This window comes from Mixophyes fleayi, chromosome 3 (assembly GCF_038048845.1).
Source record: "Mixophyes fleayi isolate aMixFle1 chromosome 3, aMixFle1.hap1, whole genome shotgun sequence".
NCBI classification, from domain to species: Eukaryota; Metazoa; Chordata; class Amphibia; order Anura; family Limnodynastidae; genus Mixophyes; species Mixophyes fleayi.
In genome coordinates this window covers 79736620-79758398 of record NC_134404.1, presented here as the reverse complement: position 1 = coordinate 79758398, position 21779 = coordinate 79736620, and the positions used below count along the sequence as shown (strand labels likewise).

General features: G+C 38.1%; 1 protein-coding gene across 1 annotated transcript in view; it reads left to right on the top strand.

The window, feature by feature from the left end:
* CLSTN2 (calsyntenin 2) overlaps positions 1-21779 on the top strand; it is a 707966-nt gene that overhangs the window by 307851 nt on the left and 378336 nt on the right. The window contains exon 2 of the mRNA XM_075201886.1: positions 9782-9904. Within this exon, the coding sequence (XP_075057987.1) occupies positions 9782-9904 (123 nt within the window). The remainder of the gene's footprint in view (positions 1-9781; positions 9905-21779) is intronic.

The window sequence follows — 21779 nt, the reverse complement described above, 5'->3', positions numbered from 1 at the left end:
CAATAGGACAACTTGATTGCCAGTGAACAAATTGCGCAGAAACATAAAATTGTATTATATGCCGAGATCTGTAACATTTTGGGGATTTTTCATCACAAACTATTGATGCCTTTATTGTTATATGACAACCACCACACTAAAAGAAATCAGAGATGATCTCTTAATGTACACAAGGGAATTGCAAGCACACTTCCACCAGAAATCTAGAGCTGACAGCAAGCATTTTTTTTGCTAGACTTATGAAAAACAAATGGTCTGTTTGCAGTGAATGAAGTGTAAAATATGTAATTACCATTCATTGTTCCAAACATTTTGCAATAAAAAGCATGAAATTAAACTTTATTGCAAATCTCTCTCATTTGAAGCACTTTTACTAGAAAAACAGATATGCTTTAGGTCAGGATGAATTTTATTTAGAAGATTTACAGCCAGTAGAGGATAATTGGAGGCAAAATTCAGTGTTTGGAGAATCTGATCCGGTAGTTAAACACCAAACTGAACAAATTAGCTAAAATAATTAGAGCTAAAACAAAAGGATTTTGCAATTAGATCCTTGTGGAACTGTATTATAATTTAGCAAGATAAAATTCAAAGTTGGTGAATTAGGAAAATAAGAACTGCTGGAATTTGGCCTAAGGTTGATAACAACTCTTGTTCTATGTTTGGAGCCGAAACAACAAAGTTTATAATCACCACCCATGGGCTGATTATTGTGCTGTTTTACATAAAACAAGGTAGACAGCTTTGGCAATAAGAGACCTCCTGGTCAGCTTCCTCCATTAACTGTACTGTTATGTTCTTATTTTTTGTTCCCAGATTTTGCATTTTTCGGCAATGTACCATTTTTTTTACACAGTCCACTCATTCCCTAGTGCACATAAATGGGCCATATCCCTGATTTCACAATACCCTTTACTGCAAATTTCTGCACACCAAATTTACCCAGGTATAGTATATTGATCCATTAAAGTACTGCATAATAGTTTTTGTTGTTGTTTATTACTAATAGAGTACTGCAAAGTTAGCTGTTTATTTTACCTATATGTGTGTTTTAGTAAAATCCATCATTCGCAGATAATGTGCATATGAAAAAACCTGTCAAAATAATTCAATGATGTCATTTGCAAATTACCTTGAATGTTGTTCCATATTTTATTTGAAGTTTGGGAAGTTTTTTTGCCCTTTTTTTTAATTTAAGAGCTTTGTAGTAAACTTTATTATGGCTGTTATGCTAAAATGAAGTGCCACATTTGTTTTATCTTAATTTACATCTCTACAGTTGATGTTATGATGATTTTAGTTGTTGTTTACAACTTTGCTGAATATGTAGTATTTGTTTCTAACCTATCTACTTTTGAGCTAGAGGTTTCAGCCGACATGTATTAAGTGAATTTTTAAAGATAGCAGTCTGTTTTTTTATATCCCCCACCTTTCTCTTTTTATGATGACAGATCTTTGTAATTAGTCACCACAAATAATTTTAAACTCTGTTGCAACCATGCTGATGCATTCTGCAGAAAAGTTACCCCTTACTGCTACTCAGAAAATGAAAATGAGCTTGAATATTAATTTTGCTTCCTACCAAAGAAAAGCAAAAAAATAAATTGCAATGTTGGTCCACTTTATGTACCTCTTTGGGCATTTGTAATGCTGAGAATTCTATAAAAGTCAAATAGTAACTGTAATAGAATAAAGTGTTCAGAAAATCCTATCTGCAGAATTGTACTTTTGTAGTTTCTTATTTTTAAATAAAATATAAGGCTAAAAACAAGATTTATCCGTCTAGTATTAATGACTTTGGTTTTATGTACAGTGTGAAGTAAACTCTAAAGATGTCTCTGACATGTTCCCAAATGATGAATCCAACAGGACAAAGAGAATGAGCAACACTGTTATGAAAAGACCCATTTGGGCATTCATGACTTGTGGGTGTTAAAGGATTAATCAAAACCAAACCATGCGGGGGTATATGTATTAAACTGTGTTTTTCCCAAATAACTGAGTTTCTTCGATTTTTGATGTCCAAATTTAAAATGGCAATTATAATAAAGGCAGAACTCACCGGGTTTCACCGTTAATAAAATTGCCATTTTAAATATGGCCATCAAAATTACCAAAAATCATCGGTTTGAGAAAAACACAGTATAATACATTTACTCTCTGGTCTGTCTAAAAAAGACTAAACCCCCCAACCAAAAATCTATCTCATGGGCGCTATTAAAAACAAAACACTGTCACCACTAACATTTAGTATAGGATCTAGTAATCAGCTACTTTCTAACTTATCTAAAAATGTAAACCATGTAATATAAACATAACTACTGTGTACTAAACAATTGTCTACATAAATACTCTCCCACTCCTACTCCCCTCCTCGCTCTCTGCTGTTGCCTTTGTTATTACTCACTTCACCACAAAATTGATTCAATACATCATGACATCTCCTCTCATACCCCCTCTTTCCCTACTTGTGGGAGTTTCCCAAGGTTCCGTTCTTGGACCCCTGCTCTTCTCCCTCTACACTTCCTACCTTGGTGACCTCATTCGCTCCTTGGGCCTTCAGTACCACCTCTATGCTAATGATATCCAAATCTGTCTTTCATCCTCTGACCTCTTACCTTCCCTTACGTCACATGTCTCATGCTGTCTCTTGACCATCTCATCTTGGATGTCACAGCGCTTTCTTAAACTCAATGTTACCAAGACTCAACTAATCATCTTCCTCCCTGCCAGGTCTCCCTCACCTCCCTCACTCTCTCTTCCTGTTAATAATACTACCCTCCTTTCTGTCCCTAAATTCTGATGCCTTGGGGTCATCCTAAACTACTTCCTTTCCTTAAAACCTCACATTCTGTCTCTCTCAAAATCCTGCCGTCCCTTTCTCACCACAGAAGCCACCAAAACTCTTTTTCACTCATTGTAATCTCACCATGATGACTGTAAGCGGCTTCTTTCTGGCCTACCTAACTCTCACTTTGCTCCTTTGAAGTCTATCCTGAATGCTGCTGCCTGGCTTATTTTTCTCTTCTGCCATTCTATCTCTGCAGTTCCTCTCTGCCAGTCACTACACTGTCTGCCCGTGGCCTAGAGAATTACATTTATGCTCCTCACCCTCAACTTCAAAGCTCTTCTACATCTCCATCCTCATCTCTAACTACACTCCTTGCTGCCCCCTCTGCTCTGCCAAAGACCGCTGCCTCACTACTTAATTGATTACCTCTTCTTACTCCTTCCTACAGAACTTTGCTCGGGCCGATCCCCAGCTGGTGAACTTTCTCCCATGCCATATCATGTTAGCCTCTACTCTCAAAGGCTTCAAGCGTGCCTTTAAGACTCCCTTGTCTCGGCTTTCACACCCAGGGGCGCACGCAGGATTTAATAATAAAAAAATAAAGAAATAGCTGCTGCGCAGCTCCGCTTCGGCAGCACTGTACTATACAGCAGCCGCGGCACTGTCAAAGAAGCATCCGCGGCAGTGCTGTATACAATACGCTTCTTTGACAGCGCCGTGGCTGCTATATAGTACAGTGCCACTATGTGGGGCACTTTGTTAGCGGAGGGGCGGGGTTTCTGGAGACCCAGAGACCCCCTCTGTGTGCGCCCCTGACACCCTATCTTTTAGAATGTAAGCTCTCACAAAAAGGGCCCTCCTTGTGATCTCCTCTACTATTCCATCACCCTCTCTACTTTTCGCCTGCTTCCTTAGCCCTGTTTTCTTAAGCTTAGGCCTACTTCAAGCTGGTCACTATCATCAATCTCACTCACTGTATACAAATAATTTAAGCTGCATTAACGTCTTAGTTGTATATTTGTTTATTCATAGTGTCTGTTCTGTGTATTTTGTTCTTCATGTATCATGTAATGTGTAATGGGTCGCTTTTTTCTGTATATGTTTTGTACAGCGCTGCAAACCTTTTGTAGCTCCTTATAAATTAAAGATAATAATAAATATTGCATTACAAAAGCCAAGACTATCTAATAAGTTATGTCACAATGTTTATTGAATAAAATAGTTATAATAAACTGACATGCAGAAATATAAATGCAAAACGGTTATTAAAATGAAGTGAAAGTAAAACACAGAAACTGCAGAACTAAACTCAATCTCCTGAGTTATCTGTGGCCTGAAGAGAGTCCACAGATTGGAGTTTTTCCCAAACCCTTTTTCATCCGTGTCCAAACTTGTTCCATCGCTGTCCAAGATAAATAGGCTTTCCAAGAGGTGCCTGATGAAGTCTACTGCCATTGGTAGCCAGCGATATTCATCACCAGGATAGGGCATTCAGACCTGAATTTAGGCCATGGGGAGTCTGTGGCACTTCAGACAGGTGGGTTAGGTGCACGCAGCTCTCCCTTCATGAGCCGGCAGTGTGAAGCGGGACATTACTCCAACTGTCCTTGCAGTCAATCCAAACCCTGACTAAGTAGGAACGTCATCCAAAGCTGGGACTGCTCCACCAGATTCAGGGCGGTTGGCAGACTACCCTACTCTCTCCTACCTGTTCCTGTCACTTTCACCTCCTGTGGCTGCTGGTGTCGTTAGGTCAGTTGCTGCTTGTCTGGATCCTGAAATATAAAGACAGGTACATGAAATCTAGAAAGAACCAACCAGCGTTGACATTGAATCAATAGAACCCATGTTTAATAATTAGGTCTCCCTGCCTGCAACCAGCCACAACATTACAATAATAGTATTCACATTTGATAAATAGATCTATTTCTCTCCTTACTGACATTAAATTAATAGTATTCGCCTTTAATAATATAACTATTTTCCCCAGCCAGCATACACATCTAATAAATAGACCTATTTCGCCACCACCCGCCCCAACATTAAATGCATTGTATTCCCATTTAATAAAGAAACCTATTTCCCTCCCACCAAAAAGCCACAGCAATAAATTAACAACATTTAATAAATATAACTATTTCCTATAACCATCCCCAACATTAAATAATTAATATTCACATTTACTAAATGTCCTTCCTCCTCAATCTCAGCTCCACATTCAATTAATAGCCCCAAACCACCCCAGGTTCTATCGTCTTACCTTAAATCAACAGGTTCCACTCTTGCAAAAATTAAGCAGCCTCACCATCACTCCACAAATAAATTAATAGCAATCCACCATTTAATTAATAGTCCACCTCCCATCCGCATTACATTACATTAAGACAGCCCCCCTGCAATAAATTAATAACATTAACAATTATTAAATATACCTATTTCTTATAGCCTTCCCTGACAATAAATAATTAATATTCATATTTAATAAATAGCCCTTATTCTCCCCACACACTGCCCTGCATTCAATTAGCACAAAAAAATCCCCAACATTAAATTAAAGGTCCCACTATTACATTATTAAATTAAATAGGCCCACCATCACCCCACAAATAAAATAACACGCATTAAACACTTATTATTCACATTATACATTATATTCAGACTACTTACCTTGTTCCATCCGCGCAGTGTTGAAAAGGCAGACTCTTCTGTCTGTCTCTCTGTTGCAGCCTGCGTACATGGTAAGACGCCTATCATGTGGTGCGTGTCCCATGTGACGTGTGAAATGAGGGCCCATCCATAAGGCATTATACTGCCCCCTGCTGGTACACCTTCAGCCGGTACTACTACTCTCTAACACCCCTTCACCCTTAAGCTGGCTCTGAGGGTTTTGATTAATAGACAGAAGCCCTCAATCCTGTGAAAACCCATTGTCGCAGGATTTAGGGCTTTTGTCCATTTAATAAATAGACCTCAGACTTTTCATAATAATCCTGATTAGGCTATAATCATGGCAAGTACCAAAAATCATGACTATACTGTAAACATTTCATGTGCAAAATATTGCAAAACTATGTTTCCGTGAAGTAGTTAAATGAGTTTTGGTTAGTAATCTAAAGATGACCAACTCCTGCTTTAATACTGTAATGGTTAACATAACCTGTAAAGGTTTGTGCACAGCTATCTATTCTTTCAGACTCATTGGTTTTTATTGTATGCCTTCTGTTGTAGCACATCAATGCCATAGGTGCATTCACTATCACAATATATTGCCTCTTTCTCTTTCAGCAATGGTGCTTAAATAAAAAGTAATACAGGACCTCAGCAGCAGGATTATTATCTGCTTGGCCAATCACCTGGCACTGCTTAGAAGAGTTCATAGTAATGTCAAAAGTCAATATGCTCAATACAGAGCTGATGGAATCCATGTAAAATGCACTTCATACAGAAAGGATGTGAATTTAGCCAATAGTAATGTATTGCAGACGATGCAGAAAGAGTTGTGACATGGTGGTGTATTGATTCTGTCCAGGAAAATGCAACTAGGCAGCTGTAAGCTCAACTCAATGCAGAACTCATTGCAGAACTGCAATCTAGCAGGGAGAGAGTCCTCATAACCAGGGGTGGAATAGTGCATTGCTAGGCACCATAGCAAAATTTGGTTTGGGGCCCAGTGATGCCGATAGAGAGCAGAGTGGGGGTTTCTACCAGACATCCGCAGTCTGGCGCAGCAGCCTCAGTAGTTCCGCTACTGCTCATAACGATCATAACTAAATTCATCTGAGAACTCTACGCTAAAACATTGCTTTTAGGAAACCTAATTGGTGTTCATTTTCTGTGACGTGACCATTAGTTCCCTGCAGATTACTTTATATCTAAGCTGGGGAAGTCACTCTAAAATATTAGTGATTTGATAAAATGAACTGAACTCTGCATGCTGTGAATATAGTTTTTTTCAATTGATCCTCTAAATAAATAATACTATAAGATACATTTACTTAACACTTTGTCTTCTCTGTTCTTGGGGCCTTATACATATTTTTGTACTGGAAACTACGATAATGTGACCAGGCTTAACGCTCACATAGTCCTATTAAAGATTTGTTTTAGTTTTTTCGGGGGTGGGGGTGGGCTGGTGATGCCTGTCCATCCCAGAGGCCCCTGCTTTGTTCTTCTGAGCATTAATGTTGGCAGGGCATATACAGTAGAGCCCCAGTCAGTGCCAGCCCCAACACTTATTCAGAAGAGCAGCGCATGGGCCAATGGTATGACATTGATGGGCTTCCCTCACCTGTAGGGCTCATATTCACCACTGTCGCTGTATAAGAAGTAGTAGACTATCGATTGCCAAACTTAGTTCCTGTAACACACAGATCCCATCTTGGCCAGGTGTTTGATTTCTGCCTTAGGGTTTTATTTATTAAAGGGAAAAAAGCTATGTACCAGTATGTTTTTGGATACTGTGTATGGGTTTCCTCTGGGTACTCTGGTTTCCTCAAACTCCCCACAGATAAGGTCCTGGCCGGAATCATAACCACAGCGCTGTGAGGCTGCAGTGCAGATCTATGGTCTATGCTATGGTCCTCTAATATCTGAAATTATAGTTACACGAGGCTGACTGCAATTACCTAACTCATTAAGTTTAGTGTCAGGAAGACTGCTGTGCATAGGAAAATAAATCTGATGATCGTAACTGTAAATCAAATATCTCTAGTCCTGATTATATTAATTTCTTAATTTATATTGTTAATAGTACAGATGAGCATTGATCTGTGTGAGATATCGCAGTAACATCATTATCGTTGTTTTGTAAAAAGCCACAAAACTCCACAGCGCCAGATAGTTGGAGTTTTACAAATCTTACAAAATACAATCACACATAAGAACGGAATAAGTGCAGACTAGGTTGATGAAGGACGCGCAGGTGTCAAACAAAAGGTAGAGAAGTCTCTGCTCTTAAGAGCTTGCAGTCCAGAGGAAGAGGACAATGCAGTTTTGTGGCAGTACAGGCCATTTTGCAGAGGTGCGACATTGCGGCCGTATAATCTTTGAGATCTGCCTTTGCGTCACCATTCTGTGGAATGTCCTTCCACACCGCATTTGTAAAATCACATTTTGCGTAATTTATATTCTATGACTAAAGCTGAGATGATGACCATCATTTCATTCTGCTGTGTGGTGTGATTGCGGTAGGATCAGTGGTCAAAGTGGGCTGATATACAGGGTTTGCCATACCGCCACTTCTCCTACTGCCTTCACTGTAAAACTATCATATACCATTCACTTACATTTTCCATACCACCACTTCCAAATTTCCATTTCGACTGAGAACACTAAATGCCAAATTCTGCCAGCGAAACATGCAACATATGATGAATCTCATGAATATAGGACACACTCATATCTTCATGATCTTCAAGGATGATAATGTTGCACCAAAACACGAGGGTGTGGGGAGGGGGGGTAGACATTATCTATGCAAATTCTTCCCAGTTGAAAAGTTAATTACACCAGTAGACTATGTGGCAGGGTAATGTTTCAGTGCTCTGCTTGTGATGCTCACATTTTACTGTCAGTATAGCACTCCTTTACATACATAGATTGTTCTGCCTTTGTAATATGATGACACATCTTTTTCCTGGACTCGAACGTGCACGTCAAGGGTTCTTTCAGCATTTGCCAACAGAAATAAATGGCAGTATGTAATATTTTAGTAACATTCCTGTAATTTCAGTCTGTAGGCATTCTAGTTTAGTCTTCATATTATGTTATTGGATTTTTCACTGAACAGTTCTAATGTCCTTCTCATAGAGAGCTCCTTCAAATCTCTCTAGATTTCAGGAGAATAAAAGGCAGAATAAAAATGAAAACATTCATGTACATCTGGAATTTCACTTCTGAGATCGATGTGCAAGTAAATATGGTTCAATCTCAGGCTCTGGGAAAGAAACACAAGGAATTGACTCTATTTCTTACTTATTAAAGGCCGTCAGTTCTCTGCCAGTGATATACAATTTGATTTACATTACATTCAAACCTATTGAGCTTTCCACCCTGAGGTTCAGATGGTTTTAGGTTATGTGATTGAAAAAAAGACTCCTACCATAATCTATCAGTTGCTTTAGGCCCAGAATTTAATGCAATATACAGTAGCCACTTTTACAGCCCAGCAGAAAAAAAAAAGGTCATTGGAATGTGTCTTATATACTAGCCTGGATCACTATAAATTTCCATTAGCAAGAAGTTATCAAATAGTCTTTAAAACATATGTAAAATATATAAAATATGAATACAGATTGATCTTTTAGAGAACACTGCATGCTTAAGTCTTAGCATCACTCTTCCCTTTAGGCTAATTGATCTGGAAATTATATTGTTAAATTCTATTTAGGGGGAAAAAATAATTTTGTGAGGTAGCACTGAACTGCCTCTTTTCAATGGAGCTCTTCAGAATGGATTTCCTATTAGATTAAGATGTCATCTCTTTCATTTATACGTCGGTCAGCTTAGAGAGAACAATGCTTATCACATGAAACAGTTTAATAAATAGCACAAGAAATGTTAAAGAGTGCACCTTTGTAACACATTATGACAAGTAAATTATTTGTTTTTAGTGTCAGTCTTTTACAGAGTAGCTGCTCTCTGGTAAGGGTATGTGTACAATGGTGTTTAAGATGGATTTTTTTCATCATATTACTTTATTATATATTGTGTATGGACAACAATGTGTTTTACTGCTTTTTTAAGTATGATCCATTTTTACATGTGTTTTATGAAGATAAAAGGGAAAAATTGTAAATACCAATATTTTTCTTAAAGCCTAAAGCCTGCCACAGTGGTGTATGTTAGAACACACACTTGATTTTCTCATGGGACTGCTACCTTAAGTGAATAGTCTTATCCATGGTCACCGGTCATTCATAATGTCAATGAACATATTACTGACTAATGCTATACATATAAACAAGGTTTATCTCTTTCCATTTGTTCCAGTGAATAAACACAAGCCATGGATTGAGACCTCGTATCATGGAGTCATCACCGAAAATAATGACACAGTCATCCTGGATCCCCCTCTGGTTGCATTGGACAAGGATGCTCCTGTCCCTTTTGCAGGTAGGACAGTACAGTGTTTTCCATGTAGTATGTTTACTGCACATGGCTTTCAATATATTTTGATGGTTAATTATTTTTCCACCTAAATTAAGAAGTTCAAGATCATTAAGTCATTATAAGTAATCATGATACGTATTTATTTGTACATTATACAAATGGTAGCTGCGGCTTGTGGTGGTTTCTGCAGTGTCATATCAAGAGTTCTGCTTTTGCAACTAATTTAAACAGATGCCCATACAAACACATTTAAAGATTAAACCCCACTTATCGTAGATAGTACAGTGGAAGACCCAAGCATTGGACAGATGAAATTTCAAACTCAGTGCTTATCACATGTTGAAACAATCAGTATCCTCAGCATCTTACAAGCTTGTGATACGTAGTGAATACTGACCAATCAGTACCCTCAACACCTTACAAGCTTGTGATGTGCAGTGAACACTGACCAATCAGTACCCTCAACACCTTACAAGCTTGTGATGTGCAGTGAACACTGACCAATCAATACCCTCAACACCTTACAAGCTTGTGATGTGCAGTGAACACTGACCAATCAGTACCCTCAACACCTTACAAGCTTGTGATGTGCAGTGAACACTGACCAATCAGTAACCTCAACACCTTACAAGCTTGGGATGTGCAGTGAACACTGACCAATCAGTACCCTCAAACTAGGTCAAACTCCTATTATTGTTGTAAGTAAGAAACACATTCTTTCAAAACTTTCTTGCCATCAGCGTTAGGTAAATTAGCCATTAGAGAGGTGACAGAATAGTGAGTATATGTAGTGTAACAATGGGAACCCTTTTGTTCTAATATGGGGGTATTTAATATTAAAAATGATGACACAATGGACATATCCTTTTAAGGATTGATGTAAATCATGACACATATTCAGTTACAACCATCTAATCTACTTTTTTAGACCCGATACCATTAAAAAATATGTTAAGGCAAAGTTAGTACATTAATCTAAACATCAAATAACTTACCTTACTTTAGCCATACTCATAAACATTGTAACAGAAATTAAAGGTGGAATGAACTTTAGCCGCATTAAGCTTACAATTGGCATTTTGTAGTAGTCTCCTACTTTTTGATAGGCATTAGAGTAAAATAAAATTCAGTGTAATGGTAGGTTGACATGTAAGAAAGATTAATGAAGTTATGTCTGTAAAATAGCTTTGCAAATAAATGTAAAGCATTAAGATTAATAGAAAAACAGTTGGATTTGGATATATAATTGCTAAGTTCAGTTTTCATTCAAAATACAATCTATATGTGGTATTCCTGATGTCCTTTTCTGTGTGTTTGCCCACTTGCTGATACTAGAAGAAACAGCACCAATCAGTAGTGGTTGTTTCCATTGATGATCCTAATATTACATCCCTGATTCCTGATTGACAGGAGGCCATTGATGTTTTAGAAGAGGTTACGTGTTTTCTGTGGCATTACAGTCATTATAGATCAGCATAGAAGTACATTTGCATTTATACTGTGGAAAAATCACAGGAGTGTTAATTTCTTTTATGGACTTTTGTGGGAATATTCTTGGGACCTTTAAAATTATGTTTTCTTTACTAGCGTTGATACTAGCAATGTTTTTTATTATAACTACGTTTTTTTGTGCATTTCCATATTGACTTATGATAACTAATTCAGTAAAGGTGTTCGTATTATTTGTATTTGACTTTTATTAAATTTATGACGAGTGTTTGTTTGTTTTCAGTTCAACGGAAGTAATATTGGGTGTTATTTGCATCAAATAAAACATAAATACCAGATGATGTTTGTCTGATGTGTAAGCATATATCCCAAATAATATATGTTGCAAGTCAGAGGATGCATGCCAGATGGCATTTGTGTCAAGTAAAAAAACAAAACATAATAGTTAATATATACCTGCGGATATTTGTAACAAATTAACGATGATATTACCAGCTTATACCTTGCTCTAAGTCAAGGAATTTAGTGCTGGAAAATATAATATAAAATGAAAGAATGTACATTAGCACCAGATGACACTTCTAGTAAGATAATGTAATTCCCTACAGCGCTTGTACGATGGAACAACATTTGCAGCAGTCAAAGGTTGTAGAAGTAGTTAGTACTTGCCTTACATCAGAGTTAGGAAGAGCCAGGAGACACCTGTACAGAATGAAAGGAATTTGTACACATTTAAAGGGAACAATTCTAAGTGAGACCTGTAATGAACTAAAGGAAGAAGTGCCAGGTAATAGCGGTAGTACATCAAATGATGTTGTATTAAATAATTTTGTAATATACTGTATGTTAGGAAGTAGTATTATGGGATTCTTGTACCAAATCAAAGCAATTGTTACTAGGTGACATATGTAACAATTCATAAGAAGGTTTCGCAGCTGACACCAGACCCTCTGGCCTGACCCCTTCCGCCCCGCTCGCATTGTTCCCAATCTTCCCTCTTAAGCACTACTATTACAGTCACCTGGGCTGGGGTAAATCACTGATGGTTTAACACACCCTTCTCATCACCAGGTGACTGCAATAGTGGGAAGTTTAGGAGCAGAGTAATTTGTACCGGGTAGAAAGGGTCAGGTTGGAGGGTGATACATGTACTGAATCATCACAATGAATAAAGGGTGATGCTTATCAAAGAAAGTGAGGTCAGGAGATATGTTATAATGCTTATCAAGAAAATGAAGTACTGGGTAACATGGCGTTTACAACCTATCGATGACTTTAATACACTGGCATGTACATGTCCTCCTGCAACTCTTACTAAACACATTGAGGTTGATGCTGAGTTGGCCATATATGCATTAAAAAATAAGCTTAAAAATAGCATGCATTTTTAATGGGAAAAGATGTTTCTAATAAAAAGTTAAAAAAAAAAAAATAAATAAAAAAATAACATATTTCTGCCCATATGCTGGAGTGTAGGCATCTCTAGATGTATATGCACCAGGCTTACGTCAGGCCTACTTACACCCACATACACTTACACCCACATACACTTATACCCACATACACTTACACACACATACACTTACACCCACATACACTTACACCCAACCTGATCATAAGCAGGAGAAACGTTTTGCAACATTTATTTTGTTAGAGAAAAAAGCAATTGCTAATAGCAAATGCTAGTTATTTTTAAAAAAATCCCTATATAATAAAACATATAATATTCCTTCTCTCATATAAAAGTAAGTAAAAAAGATGAGTTTCAAAATATATGATATATGCGCAATCAATCTACACACAATCAATGAAGAAATCACTATTAGCTTCATTAAATCCGCAGTCAGCCAATCAGAAGTGACTAGTCAGTGCTGACAGTCATCATCATCAGTGTGTATTTACACCAGTCCTCAGGCACCTTTAATTGATATCGCTACTGACAGACACATATATATCTCTGAGCAGGTCTGGCTTTGTTCCCAATTACGCAAACATAACCTTACTGTGCTTGATCAGCATTTTCTTACCCTTTTCCTCCCCCGTCTCACCTCTCCAAGTGTAATGAGGTGCAAGTACAACATCAGCCTAGGGACATAAGGCTATGTTTACTTTGCGCAGTACAAATTTGCAGATTTTACACAAAGCAATTGGGCATTTGACCAAATCAGCACGAGCCCCATTGTCTTTTCTTTGCAGCTTCCTTCTGTGCTTTTCAGCCACCTATTTAAATAAACAGGACAACAGAAACAAACATATCTGTCTGAGTTATGACACAGCTTACTGCTAAAAATAAAACTAATATATCTACAGTATGTTAGTAAAAGCTGCAGCAGGTATACAAGCAAATATGATGAAGTCATCCAAAGGTACAAGCTCATTTTAAGTAAAATGAAGTAGTACCAGACACTACTTATGTAAGCTGAACAGTATACGATGATTCTTCTTTTGTTTTAATGCAACATTCTATATATATTTACTAGACACATGAGCTATTGGACTAGTTATTTCTCGGTTACTATGTTCTATACAGATAATCTTACATCTACAGAGAGATTATATTCTGCACCTATAAGCCTGACCGCACTGCTACCAGTCGTCACCACCGTATCCAGAGTGACTGCTCAATTACCTAATGCAGTTGTAGCTTTTCTTTACAGGCTTTGGCTGTGCTTTATTTACAAGATTGAACCTCAAGGATTGCATGTACATTATCCTATAATAACATGTCTGCCTGACACCATTTCTAGATGAGGTTCAACAAACATACCGGCGTCTCTGCTTAGCCTATCTACTTCATTACAATACCCAGGTTGTCTGCGCAGACTGGAACAACATCATTGTCAGAGGAAGGGCAGATAGCCTAGCAGCGCTCTGACAGCAGATATACTACCTTACTTCTCTCCCTGCAGCTCTGACAGCATTCATATTAAAAGAACTTGTTTAGCACTCAGCACATTTTGGAATCTATCTGCAAAAATACACAGCAGCTGTTATCCTCATAAAATGCCATAATGTGACGCCTGCTCTTTAAGTCTGCACAACCAGGGCACTAATGCAGATGGGTTATGGTAATGGACTTCAGGATACATTTGTTTTTGAACTGGTAGTTATACATGTAATGGATCGAAGAAAATAGAAAACTATGTTTATAATTGAAGTGAAGTTTTTTTTGTTGAGAAATGAGGATTTTAAATATTCAACTTTTGCCCATTACCCTTTTAACCTCCCATCTGTTAGAGTGTTGAAATATTTATGAAATGAAAAAGGTTTATTGCTGCTACCGTACATCCCACTATGCAGTATATACGTACATATGTGTATACTTCAAAAACCTTACATACATAGCAATAAATCCCCCCAAAATAATCTTGACCTAATTGAAAGGTGTTAACCTATTGGAAATGGTATCATATTATAGACTTTATAAGAGCACATTTATTCTAAAGGCCACTGGTTGGAGCACCCTGGGCTAGCCAGGGGCAAACTCAGGATTTGCAGAGGGGGGTTTCCACACCACGCTGCCAGTGGCCGTGGCCAGCATGCATGGGGCATGGCTATAATTTTAGACAGTGCTTGGCTGCTCTCCTACTCTCCCTATCCCCATATTATACAGGAGCAATGCTGCGTGCACTACTGTTAGGTGCATGCAGCTCTCTCTTTTCGACCAGAGCCGTGTAAAGTCGGGGTCAGGGTCCAGCCACCTCAATTATACAGTGCCCCAGGCTAGGAGGGGGGTTTCCAGGCACTAGGAACCCCCCCTCCCTTGGTTTGCCTATGCTAGCGTTGGCTGATTGGAGGACTTTGCACGGGGTACAATCTGCCCCGCTGGGTAACAGTCTATTATTCTGATAACAGTGACATTGCACATCATAGTAAGTTGATCCAGTGTTATTCAATGACATTCATCTACAAGCAATAAATAAAAAGGATGACTATTACATATCAAGAAGATAGTCTCATCTTACTATTAGAAGTAGAAAATATACAGTATTTTTTCTTAAGGGAGGCCTGATGTACCAAGAGATAGAACGTTTTCACATAGATACATGCTACATTACTTTTTGTGCAAATAACCTAAAATACAATTTATCTAAAATAAGGGTCTATTTACATTCAACAAGATATAGTGCAAAACTTTCTTGAGCTTATAAAAAATGAAGGTATTTGTGATTGATATGTAATCATGGGAAACCATGTCTCCCCAGCACATTATACTTCCTGTCCTTAGGAGGGGCACTGACGTCAGGCTGTTAGAGTTGGAACTGAACGAAAAAACAGAGCAATATCTTGGATTTAGATGCATAGCAAGTAAAATGATGCATGGTTGTGGCTGTTCCAAGATATTAGGTTTCGTTGTTGTAGTCTAGTGACAGAGGCAAAATGACAAATAGTTAATTAGAATCTCTACAATAAAATAAACTGGAGGTTTCTAATCTCCACATAATTATATTTCAATCCTCAAACGCAATTCTGATAAGTATCCTGGCTGTATGCGCACTACATTCTAACAGATCATAGCTGTGCCAGTGATTAAAGCTCGTTCTTACCGGAGTGTTCATGTTTGGTCAATAGGAATAAAATAGCTACAGAATTGGAATTTCCAACAAAGACTTGTCATGCACATGCAGATTTGATCAATCAACTGGGTTTTTTTTCCCCAGTGTGTAACATCATCTTTACAGACCAGAGTTGTAATTAGACCACCTCCATTGGTGGGTGGTCGGGGTAATTAGCTAACACAGGAAGTGGAGCAAGGTGCCCAATGGTCTCAGCCCAGTACCTGAATGGCTGGATATGAACATTCTGGCCACCAGCCGGTAATGTATTCATATGTGACATGGGAACTAATATATGTGTTTACTTTACTCCTAGGGGGGGAATTAATTGGCCACGTTACTCTGGAAAATAATGCGGCCTGCACACTATTACCATTACTACAGTAATAGTGTGCATTACTACGGTCAGTATGGTAAATTGAAAGTGGATTTCTGCTTGCGGCTCTCAGAGCTGCGAGCAAATATCGGTGTTAAAATGTTTGTACTAACAGTAGTAATACGCATTATTACCGTAGTAATGGTAGTAGTGCGCGGGCTGCGTTACACTCACGAGTAACGCGGTCAATTGATTTCCCCCCTAAATGTGTTTTCATGTTGCTTAGAAATTCACGCAGTACATGTTTTAATATATAGGTAGTCCATGATGTCACAACAACTGATCTGTAACATTTTGACCTGTAACAGATCCCAAAACGTCACTGTCCTAAAATATGGGTCGCAGCTGCAGCTCCCTATATTAGGGGAGGTAATATTCTACTATACTTTAAACATAGCTGCAATATAAATATGATATAATATGTGACTATTACTAAACAGTGTATTTTACCTTCATACTTCATATGTGAAAATATCAACTTTGAGGCTTAGTGGTCCATTAAAAATAACAACTGTATACTAGTTAAACTCACTGTGCTTAGAATTGCAAAGGTAAATCAGCTCTATGTATTTTACCTATTTCTATATTTGAACTTATCATTGGTTAAATTGAACAGGTCTGATGTGTTACACAACTAACCATCATTAATATACCAACTCTAGTAAGATGACATTATGACTATCTTAATTTCATTTGTCATGTTTGTGTTGCTTAAACTGTCAAAGATATTTGACTATAAAATCCCTACTGTGATTGTGAGTCTTGGTTGAGAACACAACACTATACTAAAAGCAGCTGGTATTGTCACCTCCGAAAGGGTGTTTAAATCTGGTTAGTTTCTTGCTTTCTACCAGTTACAGTTCATTTTAGCGTACACTTGCCAACTTTTCAAAGTCGGCCTCTGGGAAATCCTGGGGGGGATGTGGGCGTGTGAGGACGAGGCTCGGCATATTGTGCCATTTGGCCCCTCCCCTTGCGATGCAATGACGCAGTCCCCAAGAATCATGTCATTTTGGTTCAAATCCTGCCCACTTCACTAGGACGTGGTTAGCACTTCTGCCTTACAGCACTAGGGTCATGAGTTCAATTCCCGACCATGGCCTTATCTGTGTGGAGTTTGTATGTTCTCCCTGTGTTTACCTGGGTTTCCTCTGGGTGCTCCGGTTTCCTCCCACACTCCAAAAACATACTGGTAGGTTAATTGGCTGCTAACAAATGGACCCTAGTGTGTGTGTCTGTCTGTCTCTGTGTGTTTGTTAGGGAATTTAGACTGCAAGCTCCAATGGGGCAGGAACTGATGTGGGTGAGTTTTCTGTACAGCGCTGCAGAATTAGTGGCGCTATATAAATAAATGGTAATAATAATAATAGTAATAATACCTCTGCCAGCCAGAAGCTGAGCATCGCTCCCTGTCCTGGCGCTTTTTTCTTGTTAAATAGGAGATTTCCTTTCGCTGCGATAAGCTACAATAGAAGATCTTCAATATCACCCTATATTGATAAATAGAGGCTTATAAGTTATTTAGGACTAGTGTTAATATTAAAGCAAAGGGTTGGTCTGAAATCATCTATTATACTTTTATGACTGAGCCTAGTATGCTACCTGCTCTTCCAATCAGAGGCCTGGACACACTTGGTTACTTAGCACAATGATAAGTAGCCATTTGTGGTCGTGGTAAAGAAAAAGTTGGTCTACACATTATTGTTCCTGAGGAGTTCTCTGACCATATAAAAGGGGCAAACTGAGCTGACTTCTTATACTAGGGAGTGCATTATTCGTTATAATACACAAGTTTTGCTAATTAACACTGACATCAGAACTAGAGATATTATATACAGGAGTTTATACATTATCACATGTGTATTTTATGAAATATAAGTGATAAGAAATGCATTTTAGAGCTAGTTTAGCTTAAAAATTATAGTGCATTGAAAAAAAAATGTTTTAAAGAGCATTATTATTGCAAGGTAATGGCTTCTATTTTATATAACAAGTTGTTTGTCCAATGGAGTGTATGAAAATCTCATTAGCTTTTCCCATGTACCAATGTGTTTGTGTCAATTAATGACAAAGCCAACAGAGCATTGCTCTGCTATCTATACAAGTAAATGAACACCAGTCACCAGCAAACTCTTACTGTAAGAATAGCAGTAATGTTTGTCTATGACACTGCGTTACGGATAGATGACCCCCTCACAGGAAATGAATGTATAAACGGGCATGAGTCCGTCTGATGCCTAGAAATACCCACAACTACACAATTGGATGTTTTTGCTTTCCTATTGTTAATATTGCATTAACCGCATATTTACAAACTACATTTCAATTTGACATGTGACTGATTTAACCAGTATTTTCAAAATGGTTTTAGATTTTCTTTTAAAAAAATAATAATAATGACATTTGGGAATAAATCTGTAACACAGTCTGCCACGGGAATGTGCTTTACTGTTTTCAGCTTGAAAGAGATATTGTATTGACAAACTGCTTTGTTACAGAGTTTTAGGGAAACTTACACCCCCCTCCTTGAAATGAAGATAAAGTTGTGACCTTTGTATCCTCCCAAAACTGTAATCAACTCTGATTTATGTCCAGTGGTGGTTGTGGGGGTCTATTTGGTAGCATGTCATCCCGCCACTTCTCCTCCTGCCTTCATTGTAAAACATACTTACCAACTCCCGACATACTTACCAACTTGTTTCCGGGAGAGGGCGTGCGACTGGAGGGCGGGACGAGGCCAATCACGTCATTTTGGCCCCGCCCCCCGCAAAAACGTAATTCACGTCTCCCTCCCTCCAAAATGGCGTGATTCTCGGTGAGATTGGGATGCGGGAGAAATTCCAGCTTGCCCGGGAGCCTGGGAGACTGACCCGAATTTCGGGAGTCTCCCGGACTTTCCGGGAGAGTTGGCATGTATGTTGTAAAACTATCAACGTCATGCACTTACATTCCCATTACATTTTTCACACTGTTGATTTTAAATCTCTGCTTTGACCACAGTTTATATCTAAATACAGTACTGAAAAATATATCTTCCTGAAGACAGATATGATTCAGAGTATCCAATTATCACCTTGGAGAAACTATTCTAACAGTTGTATCTAATAAATTCTGCTCTCTCTGGGTCAATGAGTTGCAGCTAGTATTAGTTTGTTTTTGAATAATGTTTTGAAAGGCATTTCAAGTAGAGCAGCTCTGGTTTGTTGCCATGGAGATTGATTTTTTTTTTGGGCTAACATTGAGGTATTTTCACTGATTTAATTCTAACTATCATCTACTTAAATGGTTAATCCACCTCAGAAGAGGGCACTGTGACATTTCATAGTACGGTCAGCACCCTGCACCTGCTTACACTGGTTCCAGGCCAATCTACTAAAAGGGCACGTCACCCTCCAAAACTTTACACTAAATTAGTACAGTAAAGCAAATATTGTTTGTATGAGAAATCAACCATATCAAGCTAATTTAGTTGCTTATTATGAGGAAGTGATTAGATACATTAATATTATTTTGATATTATCAGTGACTTGATAAATACCAAAATTTCATGGTTGATATTATTCATTTGGATAGTTTGCATAGTTTGCAGAACATGGACAGAAGTAGCTTTTGTACTGATTGAAAACTGGATTCATGACACAGACAGTTCAGAGATGTTGTTTTTAGTGGAAAATACCTTATGTATTAAAGCTATCAGTGGATTTTGTTTAGTTCTACTTCCTTGTTTGTTTTTCTTACGCTATATATTATGTGCATACTTAAAAAACTAAAAGTGGTATATAGTCTCTATACAGTAATATGACAACTACAGTATGACAATAAACATGTTTTCGGAATCTCCTTACATTTGATAGGAATGTGCGTCACATGTTCCTCCAGTTGGATAGGGAAAAGTTATCTCTCGTACAATATTCCATGCTCCATCCAATAACAGGATTATGCAAAAGATCTATATAACAACAGATGTTGGCAGTGGACAGAAAAGCACCTTGAAGCAATGCACTCATTTGAGTCCAAATTATTTTAAGCTTCGCCCGCTAGACATTTTTCAGTGGTTGAATTCTCAATGGGTTACTGCTCTTTAACCAAACACTCATGAAACTCTGAAAGGTCCACAGAGGGAGATTGATATGTTAGACAGGCTGGCATGTTCAGTGATTGCAGATGACAAGATTCCTGCCTCTTACTGGGAGATGGGCCTTTGGAGTGTTTTTCAGCTCTGCTAATGAAGGGAATAGTAAAAATTGGATAGATGTATTTCAGATAGTATAGACATTACTTGATTAACTGCTTACAGCGTGGCTATAATTCAGACTCAGAGTAGTGATCAGATGCACAGCTGTTATAGTGTTTTACCTTAAATAGTGAAATCATGAACAACCAATCTCCAAAAAATCAATTGGTTAATGGCACTTGATGATAAACATTTAATATCTATGTCTAGTATTATGTAAATGTAATTTAAAATTAAACTATAATTCTAAGTATAATGCACTATTGACTATATTATATAGAGGCAGTATCTATAAGGTGAAGTCAGAATAAATGAATACCTATATTTTTGCTAGAATTATTATGTATTCTATCAGAAAGCATATATTTTGGTGCAGTGTTTCTATGATGTGATTATGAACTTGAAAATGTGTAGACGTATAATATAACACTGACTATTGTCTACTACACTATTATTGACCACAAGTTAACCCGTGCATGATACTCATGCATTCTAGTCAAATCAAGCTACTTAAGGTGTTAAAAAGGTTCTTGTCATGCATTTGGGCCATAGCCCAGGCCTCAACCACCAACCACTCCCCACTGTCACCCCCGGCAACCACCAACCACTCCCAACTGTCATTTCTCCTTCAAGAAATATATATATATTTTTTTAAATCTTTATAAACACTTTTAACAATTAACAAATTAAATTAACAAATTAAAAACATCTTAGTATACCAAATTGCAGCCCTTTCTGAATTTTTTTTTCCACACACACTAAGAATTTAGTAGGTCAGTGTATAACTCTGCCCAGCAGGTGGCGCTGCAGCTCGGTTTTATTTTTTCCACACACAGATAGACAGACTAACACACGCCACTAGACATTTATATATTAGACAAGTTAACCCGTGCATGATACTCATGCATTCTAGTCAAATCAAGCTACTTAAGGTGTTAAAAGGGTTCTTGTCATGCATTTGGGCCTAGCCCAGGCTTCCTCAGGGGAAGAGCGTTACTTCCCGACGCAAGCGCCCTTTTTTAACGTGGTTTTGTCCACATGTCACCACCTCATCATTTTTCTCCATCACCTCATCCTTCATCGCCACATCCTTCATCAAGCTACTTAAGGTGTTAAAAACTCCCCACTGTCACCCCCGGCAACCACCAACCACTCCCAACTGTCACTTCTCCTTCAAGAAATATATAGGTCAGTGTATAACTCTGCCCAGCAGGTGGTGCTGCAGCTTGTTTTTTTTTTCCCACACATGCCACTAGGCATTTA